This window comes from Mobula hypostoma, chromosome 1 (genome assembly GCF_963921235.1).
Source record: "Mobula hypostoma chromosome 1, sMobHyp1.1, whole genome shotgun sequence".
Lineage (NCBI taxonomy): Eukaryota > Metazoa > Chordata > Chondrichthyes > Myliobatiformes > Myliobatidae > Mobula > Mobula hypostoma.
Window position 1 is genome coordinate 174973374 of NC_086097.1, and position 14993 is coordinate 174988366.

A 14993-nucleotide genomic window follows, 5' to 3' on the forward strand; every position below is an offset into this window, starting at 1 on the left:
CATACTTATCCTTTTCCTTCTTGACTAAATTCATCACCTCTCTGGACAGCCAAGGTTCTCTTATCTTTCCATCTCTGTCCTTTCTTCTAACAACAACATTCCTTTCCTGCACTCTGTCCCAGTGGCTATTAGAGGGTCTGTAGTACAATCCCATCAGTGTGATTGCAGCGTTCCTGTTCCCGAGTTCCACCCAAATGGACTTGGTGTCTGAACCTTCCATTATGTCTCCTGTGAGTGCAGCTGTGATACTGTTCCTGATTAGTAGAGCAACTCTTCCCCCCCACCTTCCTTTTACCTCCTTTTCTATCTTTCCTAATGCTTTGAAAACCTGGTACATTAATCACCATTCCTGTCCCTTGCTCAGCGTTTCAGTGATAGTCACAAAATCATAGTTCCATGTACTGACTGAAGATCTGTGCTCTAAGTCCATCACCTTTACCCATAATACTCCTAGCATTAAAATATACACACTTCAAACTATCTGACCCATTATCCCTGTTATTTTGATTATTATACCTGTTATTTTGATTTTGCCTTTCCATGCTTTCCCTGGCATCTACCTTCCAGTCCGATCCTTCTCTTACTGACACAGTGCTCCAGTTCCCAGCCCCTACAAAACTAGTTTAAACTCTCCTGAGTAGCATTAGCAAAGCCTCCTGGCCAGGATATTGGTTCCCTCCAGTTCAGGTGTAACCCATCCCTCTTATACAGGGATTCCCCTTCCCTAGAAAAGGTTCCAATGATCCAAGAACTTGAAACCCTGTCCCCTGCACCATCTCCTCAGCCACTCATTCATCTGTGTTATCACCCCATTCCTACCTGCACTAGCCTGTGGTAATGGGAGTAACCCAGAGGTTACTACCTTGGAGGTCTTTCTCTTCGGTCTCTTTCCTAACTCTATACACTCACTGTATAGCAACTCTTCCCCTTTTCTGCTTATGTATTTACCACGACCTCTGGCCATTTACCCTCCCCCTTGAGAATATCCTGCAGCAGCTCCAATACATCCTGGACCCTAGCAGCCAGGAGGCAACACACCACCCTGGTGTCTCTTTTCTGGCCACAGAACCTCTTTTCTGTCCCCCTTAACTATCAAGTCCCCTATAACTACTATGGGGAAGTTTCCTGTAGTGTACCCTATCTAGCCCTCAGAAATTTTATTTACATCAGTCATGTCCCTCTTAACAATCTCCACCCCAGGAGAACAGAACCAGCATCTCCAGTCTCTCCTTCTGGGTGAGCTGCTCCATCTAAGGAGACATTCTGATGAATTCCTATGTACCCTCGCCAACACCTTCACATCCTCCACTCCCCTCTCTGAAACCATTCCAAAGCCTCACAATAACTTTTTTGCTGAATCTGCCACATCCATCTATTAAAGATCACTCCTCAATTTAAAATAACCTTGTAAAATTAATTTTATTCATTTGTTTGTGATGTTTTTCCATGTTTATAAGATTATGAAAGGCATAGACAGACAGCTGGTATCTTTCCTTCAGAGTCAAAATGTCTGAGACTAGAAGACATGCATTCCAAGTCATCATCTTGTATGTTTCTGTCAAGTCTCCTCTCACGTCTCTGAAATAGCAGAAATACGGCTAGCCTGAACAACCTTTCCTCAATAAGTCTAGTAAAACTTTGTTTGTGCTCATATTTACTTGCTGCACATTCATATTAGCCTTCTCACCACTGAAATAATATTTTTCTTTACTTCTTCTGCCAAACTGGATAATTTCACATTTTCCTGCATTATATTTAGTTGATAAATCTTCACCCACTTATTAACATACTTCCACTCCACCATCAAATTTCTAACAATCCATGAATACTAACTTGTTATTCCTTCTTTATGCATTATTTGTTTTTATAAGTTATGGTAATTTTATGTCTGCTGCTATAAATTAACACATTTTGCATCATTTACTGTATAGCAGTGATAACAAATTGGATTCTTATCTGTGTTCTTTTGTAGCCTCCTACCTTTGTGAAATCAGCGAATTCAACAACTAGAACTGGTAACCCAATTACTTCCATTCTAAACAAAACTAGAGTAGTTGTTGTTGTCATCACTAAACAGCCATGACTTTGTGTAATGAACAGCTGACTTTTCCAAACAAAACTAATATGTGCTTTAGCTAAGGGTGAAAGGGAAGAATTGAATTTTAAAAATTCTGTTGAAAGCATTGATTTATGTCGTGCTAATCAATGGATAAAGCACCTCACAAAACCATTCTTGCAATGGTCTTCATTTCTTTGAAAGATTGAATAGAGAAATTCCATGAAACACATACTTCTAATTTTTTTTATCTAACCAATGGAAGAAAGCAAATATATACACTATGCAAAATAAGCATGTTCACCACTGACCCGATCACCATAACCATCTATTCCTATCTCTCTAGTATTTACCCAGCTTCCCTCAGATAAATCCATGTAGAAGTCTTTTCTATTCCTTGTGGAAATGAATTTCACAGTTGTTATAATGACTGAAAACTGAAAAGTATTCTGAATGACTTGAGATTTGCTCTGCGGTGTTACCATGGGTGCTACCTTTAAACTTTGATGGGTCAGGCAGTGCTGTGGTTCTTTTCTCGGGTATGTTTAGTCGAGGATCCCTCACAGTAAGTCCAAGTACAGACCCTGCTGAAATTTCTGCTGGTGAAGTAATACCTTAAAAACATAAAAAAAAGCACAAAATCGTGGAAGCACTGGTTACTGACAAGAATCACGTTACAGAATAGTGGTAGGAAAGAAGTTGATGCCCTCAGACGTAACTTAGAAATTTTCAAGGTGACAATCAGATAACCTAAAAGATTTCATGTTCAATTAACACCGAGAGATACAAGTCCAAAAAGAGTAAAATCTAAAGATGCCAATAGCTAGGTTCAGTGCCTGTGAAAAGTATTCACCCCACCTTCCCCCCACCCCCCCGGAGGTTTTCAGTTTTATTGTTTTATAACATTGAGTCACAGTGGATTTAATTTGGCTTTTTTGACCAGTCAATAGAAAAATATTCTTTCGTGTCAAAGTGAAAACAGATCTCTACAAAGTGATCTAAATTAATTACAAATATAAAACACAAAATACTTGATTGCAGAAGTATTCACTCCCTTTTATTATGACACTAAATCATCACATGAACAGACAATTGGTTTTAGAATTAGTTAACTTGAGACCTGTTTTTGGAGACCTGTGTGCAGTCAAGATGTTTAAACTGACTGTTGTAAAAATACACCTATATCTGGAAGGTCCCAGAGCTGGTAAGTCAGTATCCTAGCAAAATCTGCACCACGAAGACAAAAGAACACACCAAGCAACTCCACAAAAAGGTTATTGAAAAGTATGAGTCAGGAGATGGATACAGGAAAAATTTCAAGTCACTGAATATCCCTCGGAGTACAGTTAATTCAATCATCAAGGAAAGGAGATGGCATAACTGTACATCTGTCTAGAACAGTCCATTCTCAAAAACTGGGTGACTGTGCAAGAAGGGGACTAGTGAGGGAGGCCACAAAGAGACCTATGACAACTGTGGAGGAGGTACAAGCTTCAGTGGCTGAGATAGGAGAGACTGTGCAGACAACAACTGTTGCCCAGGTGCTTCACCAGTCACAGCTTCATGGGAGAGTGGCAAAGAGGAAGCCAGTATTGAAAAAGACTCACATAAAATCTTGGCCGGAGTTTACCAGAAGGCACATGGAAGACTCTGAAGTCAACTGGAAGAAGGTTCTACGGTCTGATGAGACCAAAATTTTTGGCTATCAGACCAAATGCTACGTTTGGCATAAGCCAAACACCACACACCATCGAAGCGTAGTGGTGGCTGTATCATGCTGTGGAATGTTTCACTGCAGCAGACCTTGAAAGGCTTGTGAAGGTAGAGAGTAAAATGAATACAGCAAAATACAGGGAAATCATGGAGGAAAACCTGATGCAGTCTGCAAGAGAACTGCAACTTGGGAAAAGATTTGTTTTCCAGCAGGACAATGACCCCAAGTATAAAGCCAAAGCTACACAGGATGGGCTTAAAAACAACAAAGTTTATGTCCTGGAATGGCCAAGTCAGAGTTCAGACCTCAATCCAATTGAGAATTTGTAGCTGTACTTGAAAAGGGCTGTACATTCATGATCCCCATGGAATCTAACAGAGCTTGAGCAGTTTGGTAAAGAAGAATGGGAAAAAATTGCAGTGTCCAGATGTGCAAAGCTGATAGAGACGTATCCATACAGACTCAAGGCTGTAATTGTCGTCAAAGGTGCATCTACTAAATACTGACATGAAGGGGGTGAATACTGATGCAATCAATGATTTTGTGTTTTACATTTGTAATTAATTTAGATCACTTTGTAGAGATCTGCTTTTACTTTGACACGAAAGAGTCTTTTTCTATTGATCAGTATCAAAAAAAGCCAAATTAAATCCAATGTGATTCAATGCTGTAAAACAATAAAGCATAAAAACTTCCAACAGGCGGTGAATACTTTTTAGAGGCACTGCATGTAACTATAAATACAATGATTTGCTTCAGTGATATTATTACCTTGCCTTTTGTTATAAACTAGCCTAACAACTTTTTGATGCAAAGCCTAGAATCATATTCTAATTTTAATGTTAAATTAGCAAGAAGATGCTCACTAGCAGCAAAGACAAACTCAAATCTAAAATTATCATTGCCTAATTCACACAAATGTCACTGGCTTGATGCTAAGTCACCCACCAGAAAGTAATTGAAGGAAATCCCCTTGACGATTATGAAGAGCCACATCCTCAGAATTCCTGCAATATTGTGACCACCAGCAGGGCAAAGCTCTTGTTTCTGTCGCTTCTGTCACTTCAGAGTTCTAAGGACAGTTTCAAGACAAGATCATTTTAGTTAATGAAAACAAAACAGTAACACGAGTATAGCAAACAATACCAGAAGAACAAACTATTAGAAGTAGTCCCAAATAAAATTTCACAGTGACAACCATCATGCCTACTTCAAGAAAAATAACATATCTTTTATCACATCAGCTGCTCCCCTAAACATTACAAAATGTTGCAAGGTACCTCTAAAGAACATTACCAAACAATATTTGACAACTAACCACAAAAGTTATTAGAATATGTGCAAAGCAATGTCTTAAAGCAGAAAAAAAAGAGGGGTATTGTATCCAGAGAGCCGTGCCTGACATGGCTCAGCACTGCCCTCTATCTGGTCAGAAGGCACACAACATGCCGGTCAACATTTCACCCCTCTCAACTAATCAATGCACACTTAACCATTGGCCACCTTAATTGGATTAACCTGTCTAGCACCAAGCCGTTGGCCCCCTGGTGAATCACCTGGGCTGGACCCTCCAGCCCCCTGACCTATAAAGGATGCTACATGTGCTTGGCTCACTATTCTAAGCACGTTTGTGCGAATATTGTAGCCACTTGTGTTGTCCCAAAGCACTTCTCCCCTTGTAAATAAACTTATTGTTGAAACTGTGTGTCCAGATTCCTTGCCTGAGACCCAAAGAATCTGTCTCATTTCCAACACAACAGGTATGAAAAGAAATTCTGGAGTTTTGCTGCAGTAATTCAATTCATGAACACAAGTAGAAGTGATGAGATCCTGTAAGTTAATTTTTATTAGTTTAAAACAGATTAAGTAGCACTTCAACAGATAGTGGTGAAAAAAAAGGGTAAAATTTTAAAAATTAAGTTGTTGTTTAACTGGGGAAAGTGCAACCTAGCAAGTACATAGGGACAACAGGCAAGAGAAAAGCAAGGACAAGAGAATTTTTCCAGTTATCTTCCCTCCAGTATTAGTCCTAATGCAAGGGCTTGACTAAAAGCATCAATTTCTCATTTTCTACCCCTTACACAATCCCCACCTCCACCACCACACAAATACACTATAGATGCAGTTCCACCTGCAAAGCTCCCCCAGCAACAGTTTGCTTTTTTGCTTTGGATTCCAGCATCTGCAATTTCTTGTATCTACATACAAATGGAAATTGTCAATTCTCTCACACAATGCAGTGAGGATAGCATTTAATATTAAAGGAAGAAAGATCATCAAATCTCACAGATAGTGAGAGAACCAAAAGATTCATGAGGAAATCAGTTTTACACAGCAAGTGTTTAGGATCTGAAGTGCTCTTCTCTGGAGTCAGATTCAATTGCACTACTCTAAAGGAATCTGGTTAAGTAGGTGAGGAAAGAATATGCAAGTCCTTTGGAGAAAGCAAGAAGCTGGTACTGAGTGGAAATGGAAACCAGAGGTCTATGAGCTGGTCCTCACCAGGGGATCAGAGGCGGAGAAAGTCAGCAACTTTAAAATCAGAATCAAAATCAGGTTTATTATCACCAACACGTGACGTAAAAATTGTTAACTTAGCAGCAGCAGTTCAATGCAATACATAATCTAGCAGAGAAAAAAAAATAAAGCATAATAATAAATAAACAAGTAAATCAATTATGTATATTGAATAGATTTTAAAAAGTGCAAAAACAGAAATACTATATATTTAAAAAAAAGTGAAGTAGTGTTCAAAGCTTCAATGTCCATTTAGGAATCAGATGGCAGAGGGGAAGAAGCTGTTCCTGAATTGCTGACTGTGTGCCTTCAGGTTTCTGGACCTCCTACCTGATGGTAACAATGAGAAAAGGGCATGCCCTGGGTACTGGAGGTCCTTAATGAGCGCTGCCTTTCTGAGACTTTGTGGTACCTGGGTACTTTGTAGGCTAGTGACCAAGATGGAGCAGAATAGAAATTTATAACTTCTGCAGCTTCTTTCGGTCCTGTGCAGTAGCCCTTCTATACCAGACAGTGATGCAGCCTGTCAGAACGCTCTCCACGGTACAACTATAGAAGTTTTTGAGTGTATTTGTTGACATGCCAAATCTCTTCAAACGCCTAACAAAGTATAGCTGCTGTCTTGCCTTCTTTCTAACTACATCGATATGTTGGGACCAGGTTAGATCCTCAGAGATCTTGACACCTAGGAACTTGAAGATGCTCACTCTCTCCACTTCTGATCCCTCTATGAGGATTGGTATGTGTTCCTTCCTCTTACCCTTCCTGAAGTCCACAATCGGCTCTTTCGTCTTACTGACGTCGAGTGCCAGGTTGTTGCTGTGGCACCATTCCACTAGTTGCATTATCTCACTCCTGTACGCCCTCTCATCACCACCTGAGGTTCTACCAACAATAGTTATCAGCAAATTTATAGATGGTATTTGAGCTCTGCCTAGCCACATAGTCCTATATAGAGAGTAGAACAGTGGGCTAAGCACACACCCGAGGTGCACCAGTGTTGATCGTCAGCTAGGAGGATATGTTATCACCAATCTGCACAGATTGTGGTCTTCCAGTTAGGAAGTCGAGGATCCAATTGCAGAGGGAGGTACAGAGGCCCAGGTTCTGCAACTTCTCAATCAAGATTGTGGGAATGACGGTATTAAATGCTGAGCTATAGTCAATGAACAGCATCCTGATGTATGTGTTTGTGCTGGTCTAAAGCCATGTGGAGAGCCATTGAGATTGCGTCTGCCGTTGACCTATTGTGGCGATAGGCAAATTGCAATGGGTCCAGGTCCCTGCTGAGGCAAGAGCTCAGTCTAGTCATGACCAACCACTCAAAGCATTTCATCACTGTCGATGTGAGCGCTACCGGGTGATAGTCATTAAGGCAGCTCACATTTCACTGTCGATGTGAGTGCTACCGGGCGATAATCATTAAGGCAGCTCACATTAAATTACTCGGTGTTAGCATTTCAGAGGACCTCTCCTGGGCACAGTGCACAAGTACAGTTATGAAGAGAGCACAGCAGCACCTCTACTCCCTTAGGAGTTTGCGAAGATTCAGCATGACATTTAAAACATTGACAAACTTCTATAGATGACTGGTGGAGAGTGTATTAACTGGTTTCATCACTGCCTGATATGGAAGCACCATTGCCCTTGAATGGGAAGTCCGACAAAAAGTTGTGGGTATGGCTAAGTCCATCATGGGTAAAGCCCTCCTCACCATTGAGCACATCTACATGGAGTGTTGCTGCAGGAAAACAGAATCCATTATCAGGGATCCTCACCGCCCAGATCATGCTCTATTCTCACTGCTGCCACCAGGAGGGTGGTACAGAAGCCTCAGGACTCACAGCACCAGGTTCAGGAAAGGTTAGTACCCCTCAATCATCAGGCTCCTGAACCAGAGGGGATAAGTGAAGATAACTTCACTTGCCCCATCAATGATTTGTTCCCACGACCCATGGACTCACTTTCAAGGATTGTTGGTCATGGTCTCGACATTTATTGCTAATTAATTGATTTATTTATTATTTCTTCTTTCCCTCTTTCTTTTTGTATTTGCACATTGTTGTCTTTCACTGATTCTATTATGATTATTGGATTTATTGAGTATGCCCACAAGAAAATGGATTTCAGGGTTGTACAGTATATAGTGACATACATATACTTTGATAATAAATTTACTTTGAACTTTGAGTGGACTGCCCTAAGATGGACCTTCAAAGGACCCTATAACCACCTTCAGAGATGTAACTGCTTTGATTCTCAGGACTTGAAATCCTTAAGGTTAATGGTTAAACGATCATACTAAAATTTGAGTGGGCAGAAGTGGGGCTTAATTACAGTATGGCCAGATTAAAAATCACTGCTAAGGAACAGTGAATTTATTTTATAGGACAGAATTAGTCAATTTTGATAATAGTGGGATAGAAATGCCACTGTGCAGCTGTTGGCAATGTACAGTAAAAAGGTCAGTGCACATTTTTACCAAAGTTTACACTACTGGAAATGACGACTGGAATTCATTACATGATTCTTACTGATTATGATGTGAATCATCAATGCTAGAAATTTATAATAAACGCAGAAAATGCTGGAAATGCTCAGAAAGTCAGGTCAGGTCTGTGAGAAGACCTATAACATTAACTCTTTTTCTTCTCACAATTGCTGGAAGATCAGCTAAGTATTTCCAGTATTCTTGTACTTATGTGAATAATGTTTTGACTTCTTTGGTCAGTGAGTTTCTTTCTCATGAACACTATTAGTGCCAGAAGTAGAAATTAGTCTTTGAAAGGCATTGCACAGGAATTTGGCCCTCAGGACAGGACTGTCCTCATGGAATATTTTCCAAATGTTATCTATACAATAGGGCTACCTTATATTCTACAATTCATACAATTCAAAATATTCATGGAAATACTTTAAGTAGACATCTCCATTTCATATTTGAGTGACAAGTAAACAGGTGGCTAAAGCTGCAAGGACGCATTTGCCTATTTTCTAATTACATAGGTGGATATTTGACCCACTAAACACACACCACCTTTCAGAGCAATCTCATCAACTCACTCACCATCTATTTCCTTGTAATTCTCTCTTACATGTTAATTAACTACCCACTGATTACCCCACCACTCACCTCTACTAGGGATAACTTAGAGTAATCAATTAACCTACCAACTAGCAGGTCTTTGGATATGGGAGGAATTTGGGGCACCAAGGGGGTCAAGGAACATAAGACTGTAAGACACAGGAGCAGAATTAGGCCACCTTGCCCATCGAGTCTGCTCCGCCATTCAATCATGGCTGATCCTTTTTTCTATCTCTTCCTCAACCCCAGTTCCTGGCCTTCTCCCCATAACCTTTGATGACGTGTCCAATCAAGAACCTATCAATCTCTGCCTTAAATACATCCAAGGACCTGGCCTCCACAGGTGCATGTGGCAACAAATTCCACAAATTCACTACCAACTGGCTAAAAAAATTTCTACATCTCTGTTTTGAAGGGGCGCCTCTCTATCCTGAGGCTCTGCCCTCTTGTCCTATCTCCCACCATGGGAAACATCCTTTCCACATCTACTCTGATGCAGACAGCACTGGAGGTCAGCATTGACCACGGGTCACATAAGCTGTGAGATGTCACTCCAACTTGCTGCATTGCTGTGCCACACACTGGAGCAAGTGGTAGCAATACAAACTGGTTTCTGGGACTAACATCATGAAATGAAAGTTAATCTCACAAAAATTAGGTAGTTATTACTTTAAACAAATAATTAATCAATTAAACAAACTACATTTGAGATGATATGGGATAAGTTATTACCACCCTTAGTTAAATGCACAGATCAGGATACCGGATGCATCTCTAAAAAAAATGACAGAGTTACCATAGGAATGCATGATATCCAAGCCACAAATGAATGGCAATATGCATAGGAAATGACCAATCAGGGAAATGAAGCTACAAATTGAACATGCAAATATAATGATGCTCTGCCTTAGTTCTTCATACCCCAATGTATCTTTAATGACAAGGTAACTAAATGACTCAAAGACTTACTTCCATGACAACAGCAGGTTGCAAAACTTCAGCTATCACAGAATGAGATAGGGGTCCAATCAGTCGATACCTCAGAATTTCCATTGTCAGATCTCTGAAAAATAATCCCGCAGATTCTCCATTAAACAGGACAAATCAGACCAGAAACTGATATTGATGCTGTAAAGCTCACCTTCCACAATAAAACTATCATTTATGAGAGAGAAGTAAAGGATAGATAGCTGAGGAAGTCAAGCATCCATATGCCTTTTCACTACCCTCTCTACCCATACAACTGCTTTGAGGGATCTACGGATTTATATATTCCAAGCACTATTTGGTCATCCACACTCTCAAGGGTCCTGCCCTTATTTGTTCTTCCAAAGTGTAGGAGTAGAAACAAAAACCTTTACACAGTACTACCTTACTTTTGTTAAAATATTAGAGCAGTTGACAGCATCAAAAGATTCCATTTCCAATTATCAACAGCTCAACAGACTTTTGGCACTAATGACAAACTTTGGGGAACCAAATGGCAAAGTGGATTGATATACTATACAGTCAACGAATATTTCTGGATTTCAATATACCTAGGCTGTTTCACTATACTGTCACACATCTACATTTCTTTAAATAATCATATTAGGACATTTTTACTCGATAAAACACTAAGCAAGTTTTCATCACTGGATATTGCTTCCATTCAACTTTCAACCAATTAAAATGGCAGCCATTAATGTATAACAATGGAGTCATTCAAGAAATAATGGTTTGATCTGACAGAAAAATGTAGTACCAATTTTCAGAGCCTAGCTTTTATTAAAACCACACTAGCACTCTCATGGAAAGTTAATTATCTCATAAGATTTTTAGAAATTATCTTATTCTGTTCACGTGTGAATTGACTGGTTTGGAGTTTGAGTTCAGCCTGCTAAACTCAGCAGTATTATTTTGCTTTTATAATTATGGCTTGAATTTCTCAATTTTAATGCACAACCTCCCTACCAAAAAAAAATTCCTAAGTGCCTCCATAGAAAAGCATTTTACTGTGCTGGCAATAAATATCCAGTCATTCAGAATTAACATTTTTTAATAAGCACAATGCCTGTAGTTTTCAGAATTATTGTAGTGACTACTACGTAATTAACTTGTGAAGTGAAAAGCAAAATACTGTAGACACTAGAAATCCAAAATTAAAGCACAGTGCTGGAAATACATAATAGGTTAGGTCTTAAATGAGAAATGTCAAAAAGGAAGAGTAACTTAAACTGCAGAGAGAAAGTGGGAAGGACAGAATGTACTTTGATTGTATGGAGTCTTCGACGCCCAGGATCACAAGAGGCTGCAGAGGGTGACAGACCGTCATGGGCACAACCCTCCAGCCATTGAGGATGTCTTCAAGAGGTGGTACCTCAAGAAGATGACATCCATCACCAAGGACTCTCACTATCTAGGACATGCTCTCTTCTCATTATAACCATCAGGAAAGAGGTACAGGAAACTGAAGACTTACACTCAGCAATTACCCTGTTATCCTTTTTTGTACTATTTTTGTAATTTATAGTAATTTTGTATTTTCAATATACTGCTGCTGAAACACAACAAATTCCACATCATAAACCAGTGAAAATAAAATCATAATCAGATTTATTAATGCTGAAAATACCCAACTTCGAACTAATTTACTGAAAAAAAGGAAAACCCTTCTGAATAACAAAATGATGAATTATAAAAGCTACATTCCAACCCTAATTTTAATCGCTCCTCAAGAAGTAGATAAGCAGAAAAAAAAGTCACAGTAATTCAAAATAGGGAACCAGAAAAATAGTACACCTAGCAATAAGTAGTCAGCAGTGGCCAGTTCCGGTAACATCCATGATACTACCCTTTCACATTTAAGCTAACACAAAGGTTTCTGCACATACTCACTCTATTATAATGCCAGTAGTTAATGATGTCCAAGACACCGGTGTCAAGGGATCTCTGGTACTATTGCCTATTACTTTTTTCTTGGGTATGACCTCCTCTCCGTGTTTATCCTGCAGCTTTCTTTTCAAACCAGCTCCCTGCCGTGTTGAAGTGCTGTGTTCACTAGGATCTGGTTCAGGTAAAGAACCATCTAAACATTGGCAGGCCAACTGAAGCTCAGTTAATATATCCTAATAAAAAATACAAAATACGATAAGAAATGCATACTGTGGACTCAACAATTATGTTCACATCCACAAAGTTACCACTTCACAAAATGAGATTTGAGATTCATGAGAATCATTCCTGGTTACAAGGAGAATCAAGACAAATCTTTCAGTGGAAAATCAAAACAAAAATGCTGGAAAGCTACTGAATCTGAGAGTCTCCTACCTGAAATGTTGCCTCTGTTTCACTTCCCACAGACACAACCTCAACTACTGAATATTTTCAGCACCTTTTTGTTTTAGATTTAAACCACAAGTTTCATCCCTTGTCCCAAGCCCCTACTCTACTCACTTTACACCTATGACTGTGAGGCTAAGTACAGCTCCAACACCATATACAAGTTTGCTGATGACACCACTGCTATGGGCTGTATCAAAGGGGGTGATGAATCAGCATACAGGAGGGAGATGGAAAATTTGTCTGAGTGGTGTAATAACGGCAACCTCTCACTCAATGTCAGTAAGACCAAGGAACTGATTGTAGGCTTCGGGAGAAGGAAACCAGAGGTCCATGAGCCAGTAAGCATTGGAGGATCAGAGGATCAGTAACTTTGAATTCCTGCATGTCACTATCTCAAAGAAAGCACAACAGCACCTCTGAGTCTGTGGGACTGTGGCACCTCTGGAGTCTGTGGAGATTCGGCATGTCATTAAAATCCCTGGCAAATTTTTGTAGATGTGTGGTGGAAAGTGTGCTAACTGCATTACAGCCTGATATAGGAACATTGGGTTGCCAACTGTCCCGTATTAGCCAGGACATCCCGTATATTGGGCTAAATTGGTTTGTCCCATACAGGACCGCCCTTGTCCCATATTTCCCCCGGCTAAGGTAGAGCGTTCCTATGAAACCGTTCGTAAGCTGAAATGGCGTAAAGCGAAGCAATTACCATTAATTTATATGGGAAAAATTTTTGCGCGTTCCCAGACCCAAAAAATAACCTACCAAATCATACCAAATAACACAAAACCTAAAATAACACTGACATATAGTAAAAGCAGGAATGATATGATAAATACACAGCCTATATAAAGTAGAAATAATGTATGTACAGTGTATCAGAATCGGGAAGATTAAGCCAAAACTGATTTGTAGAAGAAAAAAAATCAGCACGTACGCGCACATCATGCACGCACACACAGGTGCCCGCACAAGGCTTCATGGTCATGGTAGTCTTTCTCGGGGTAAACACAAGTGACCCATATTTGACTGCTACTTTTGTCCCCTATTTGGGAGTGAGGAAGTTGGCAACCCTAATAGGAACACCAATGCCTTTGAGCAAAAAATCTTACTAAAGGTAGTGGATTCAGCCCGGTACATCATGGGTTAAACCCTCCCAAATATTGAGCACATTTACATGAAACATTGTAGAAAAGAAGCATCTATCATCAATGATCCTCACTATCCAGGCAATGCTCTTTTCTCACTGCTGCCATCAGGTAGAAGGTACAAGTGCCTCAGGACTCACACCACCAGGTTCAAGAACAGTTGCTGCTAGGGTTGCCAACTTTCTCACTCACAAATAAGGGACAAAAGTAGCAGTCATATACGGGACATTTGTGTTTACCTCGAGAAAGACTACCACGACCATGAAGCCTTGTGCGGGCACCTGTGTGCGCATGCGTGTAGTGCCGATTTTTTTCCTACAAATCGGTTTGGCTTAATCTTCCCAATTCTGATACACTGTACATACATTATTTCTACTTTATATAGGCTGTGTACTTATCATATCATTCCTGCTTTTACTATATGTTAGTGTTATTTTAGGTTTTATGTGTTATTTGATATGATTTGGTAGGTTTTTTTTGGGTCTGGGAACGCGGAAAAATTTTTCCCATATGAATTAATGGTAATTGCTTCTTCGCTTCACGCTATTTCGGCATGAAAGGTTTCATAGGAACGCTCTACCTTAACGGGGAAAATACGGGACAAGGGCAGTCCTGTATGGGACAAACCAATTTTGCCCAATATACTGGATGTCCCGGCAAACACGGGACAGTTGGCAACCCTAGTTGCTGCCCCTCAACCATCAGGATCTTGAACAAGGGGATAACTACACTAAGTTAAGGACTCTTATCTTGTTATTTCATGCTCATTATTTATTGTTATTTATTTATTACCTGCATTTGCACAGTTTGTTTACAGTTCCTGATGTTTACAGATACTGTTTACAGTTACTGTTCTATAGATTTGCTAAGAATACCTGCAAAAAACAATCTCAGGTGGTGTGGTGACATGTATGTACTCTGATAATAAATTTTACTTTGAACTTTAACACTTAGTTCTTTAAACTTTCTACCCGCGTAAATGTTTTTTTTCCCTGTCTTGGTTGATTTGCTCTTGAAAAGACAATGTGCCACAGTGATTAACACAGCTCTATTTCATTGATGTAATCGTTTACATTATAGAGAATGACTTGAACTTGTGACTTTCCAACTGCTTCTACTGAGTCAAGGTGCTATTACAAGGCCATTCACAAC

The 14993-nt window shown here is 39.8% G+C and overlaps 1 protein-coding gene across 5 annotated transcripts in view; it reads right to left on the minus strand.

Moving 5' to 3' along the window:
• Window positions 1-14993, minus strand: part of pop1 (POP1 homolog, ribonuclease P/MRP subunit) — a 73522-nt gene that overhangs the window by 23380 nt on the left and 35149 nt on the right. For 4 of the 5 annotated variants that reach the window (XM_063059981.1, XM_063060018.1, XM_063060008.1 and 1 more), the window contains 4 exons: window positions 12250-12479; window positions 10342-10435; window positions 4719-4842; window positions 2539-2670 (listed from right to left, as the gene is read on the minus strand). In XM_063059981.1, the coding sequence (XP_062916051.1) occupies window positions 2539-2670; window positions 4719-4842; window positions 10342-10435; window positions 12250-12479 (580 nt within the window). The remainder of the gene's footprint in view (window positions 1-2538; window positions 2671-4718; window positions 4843-10341; window positions 10436-12249; window positions 12480-14993) is intronic. The other variant, XM_063059991.1, reaches the window with a different exon arrangement.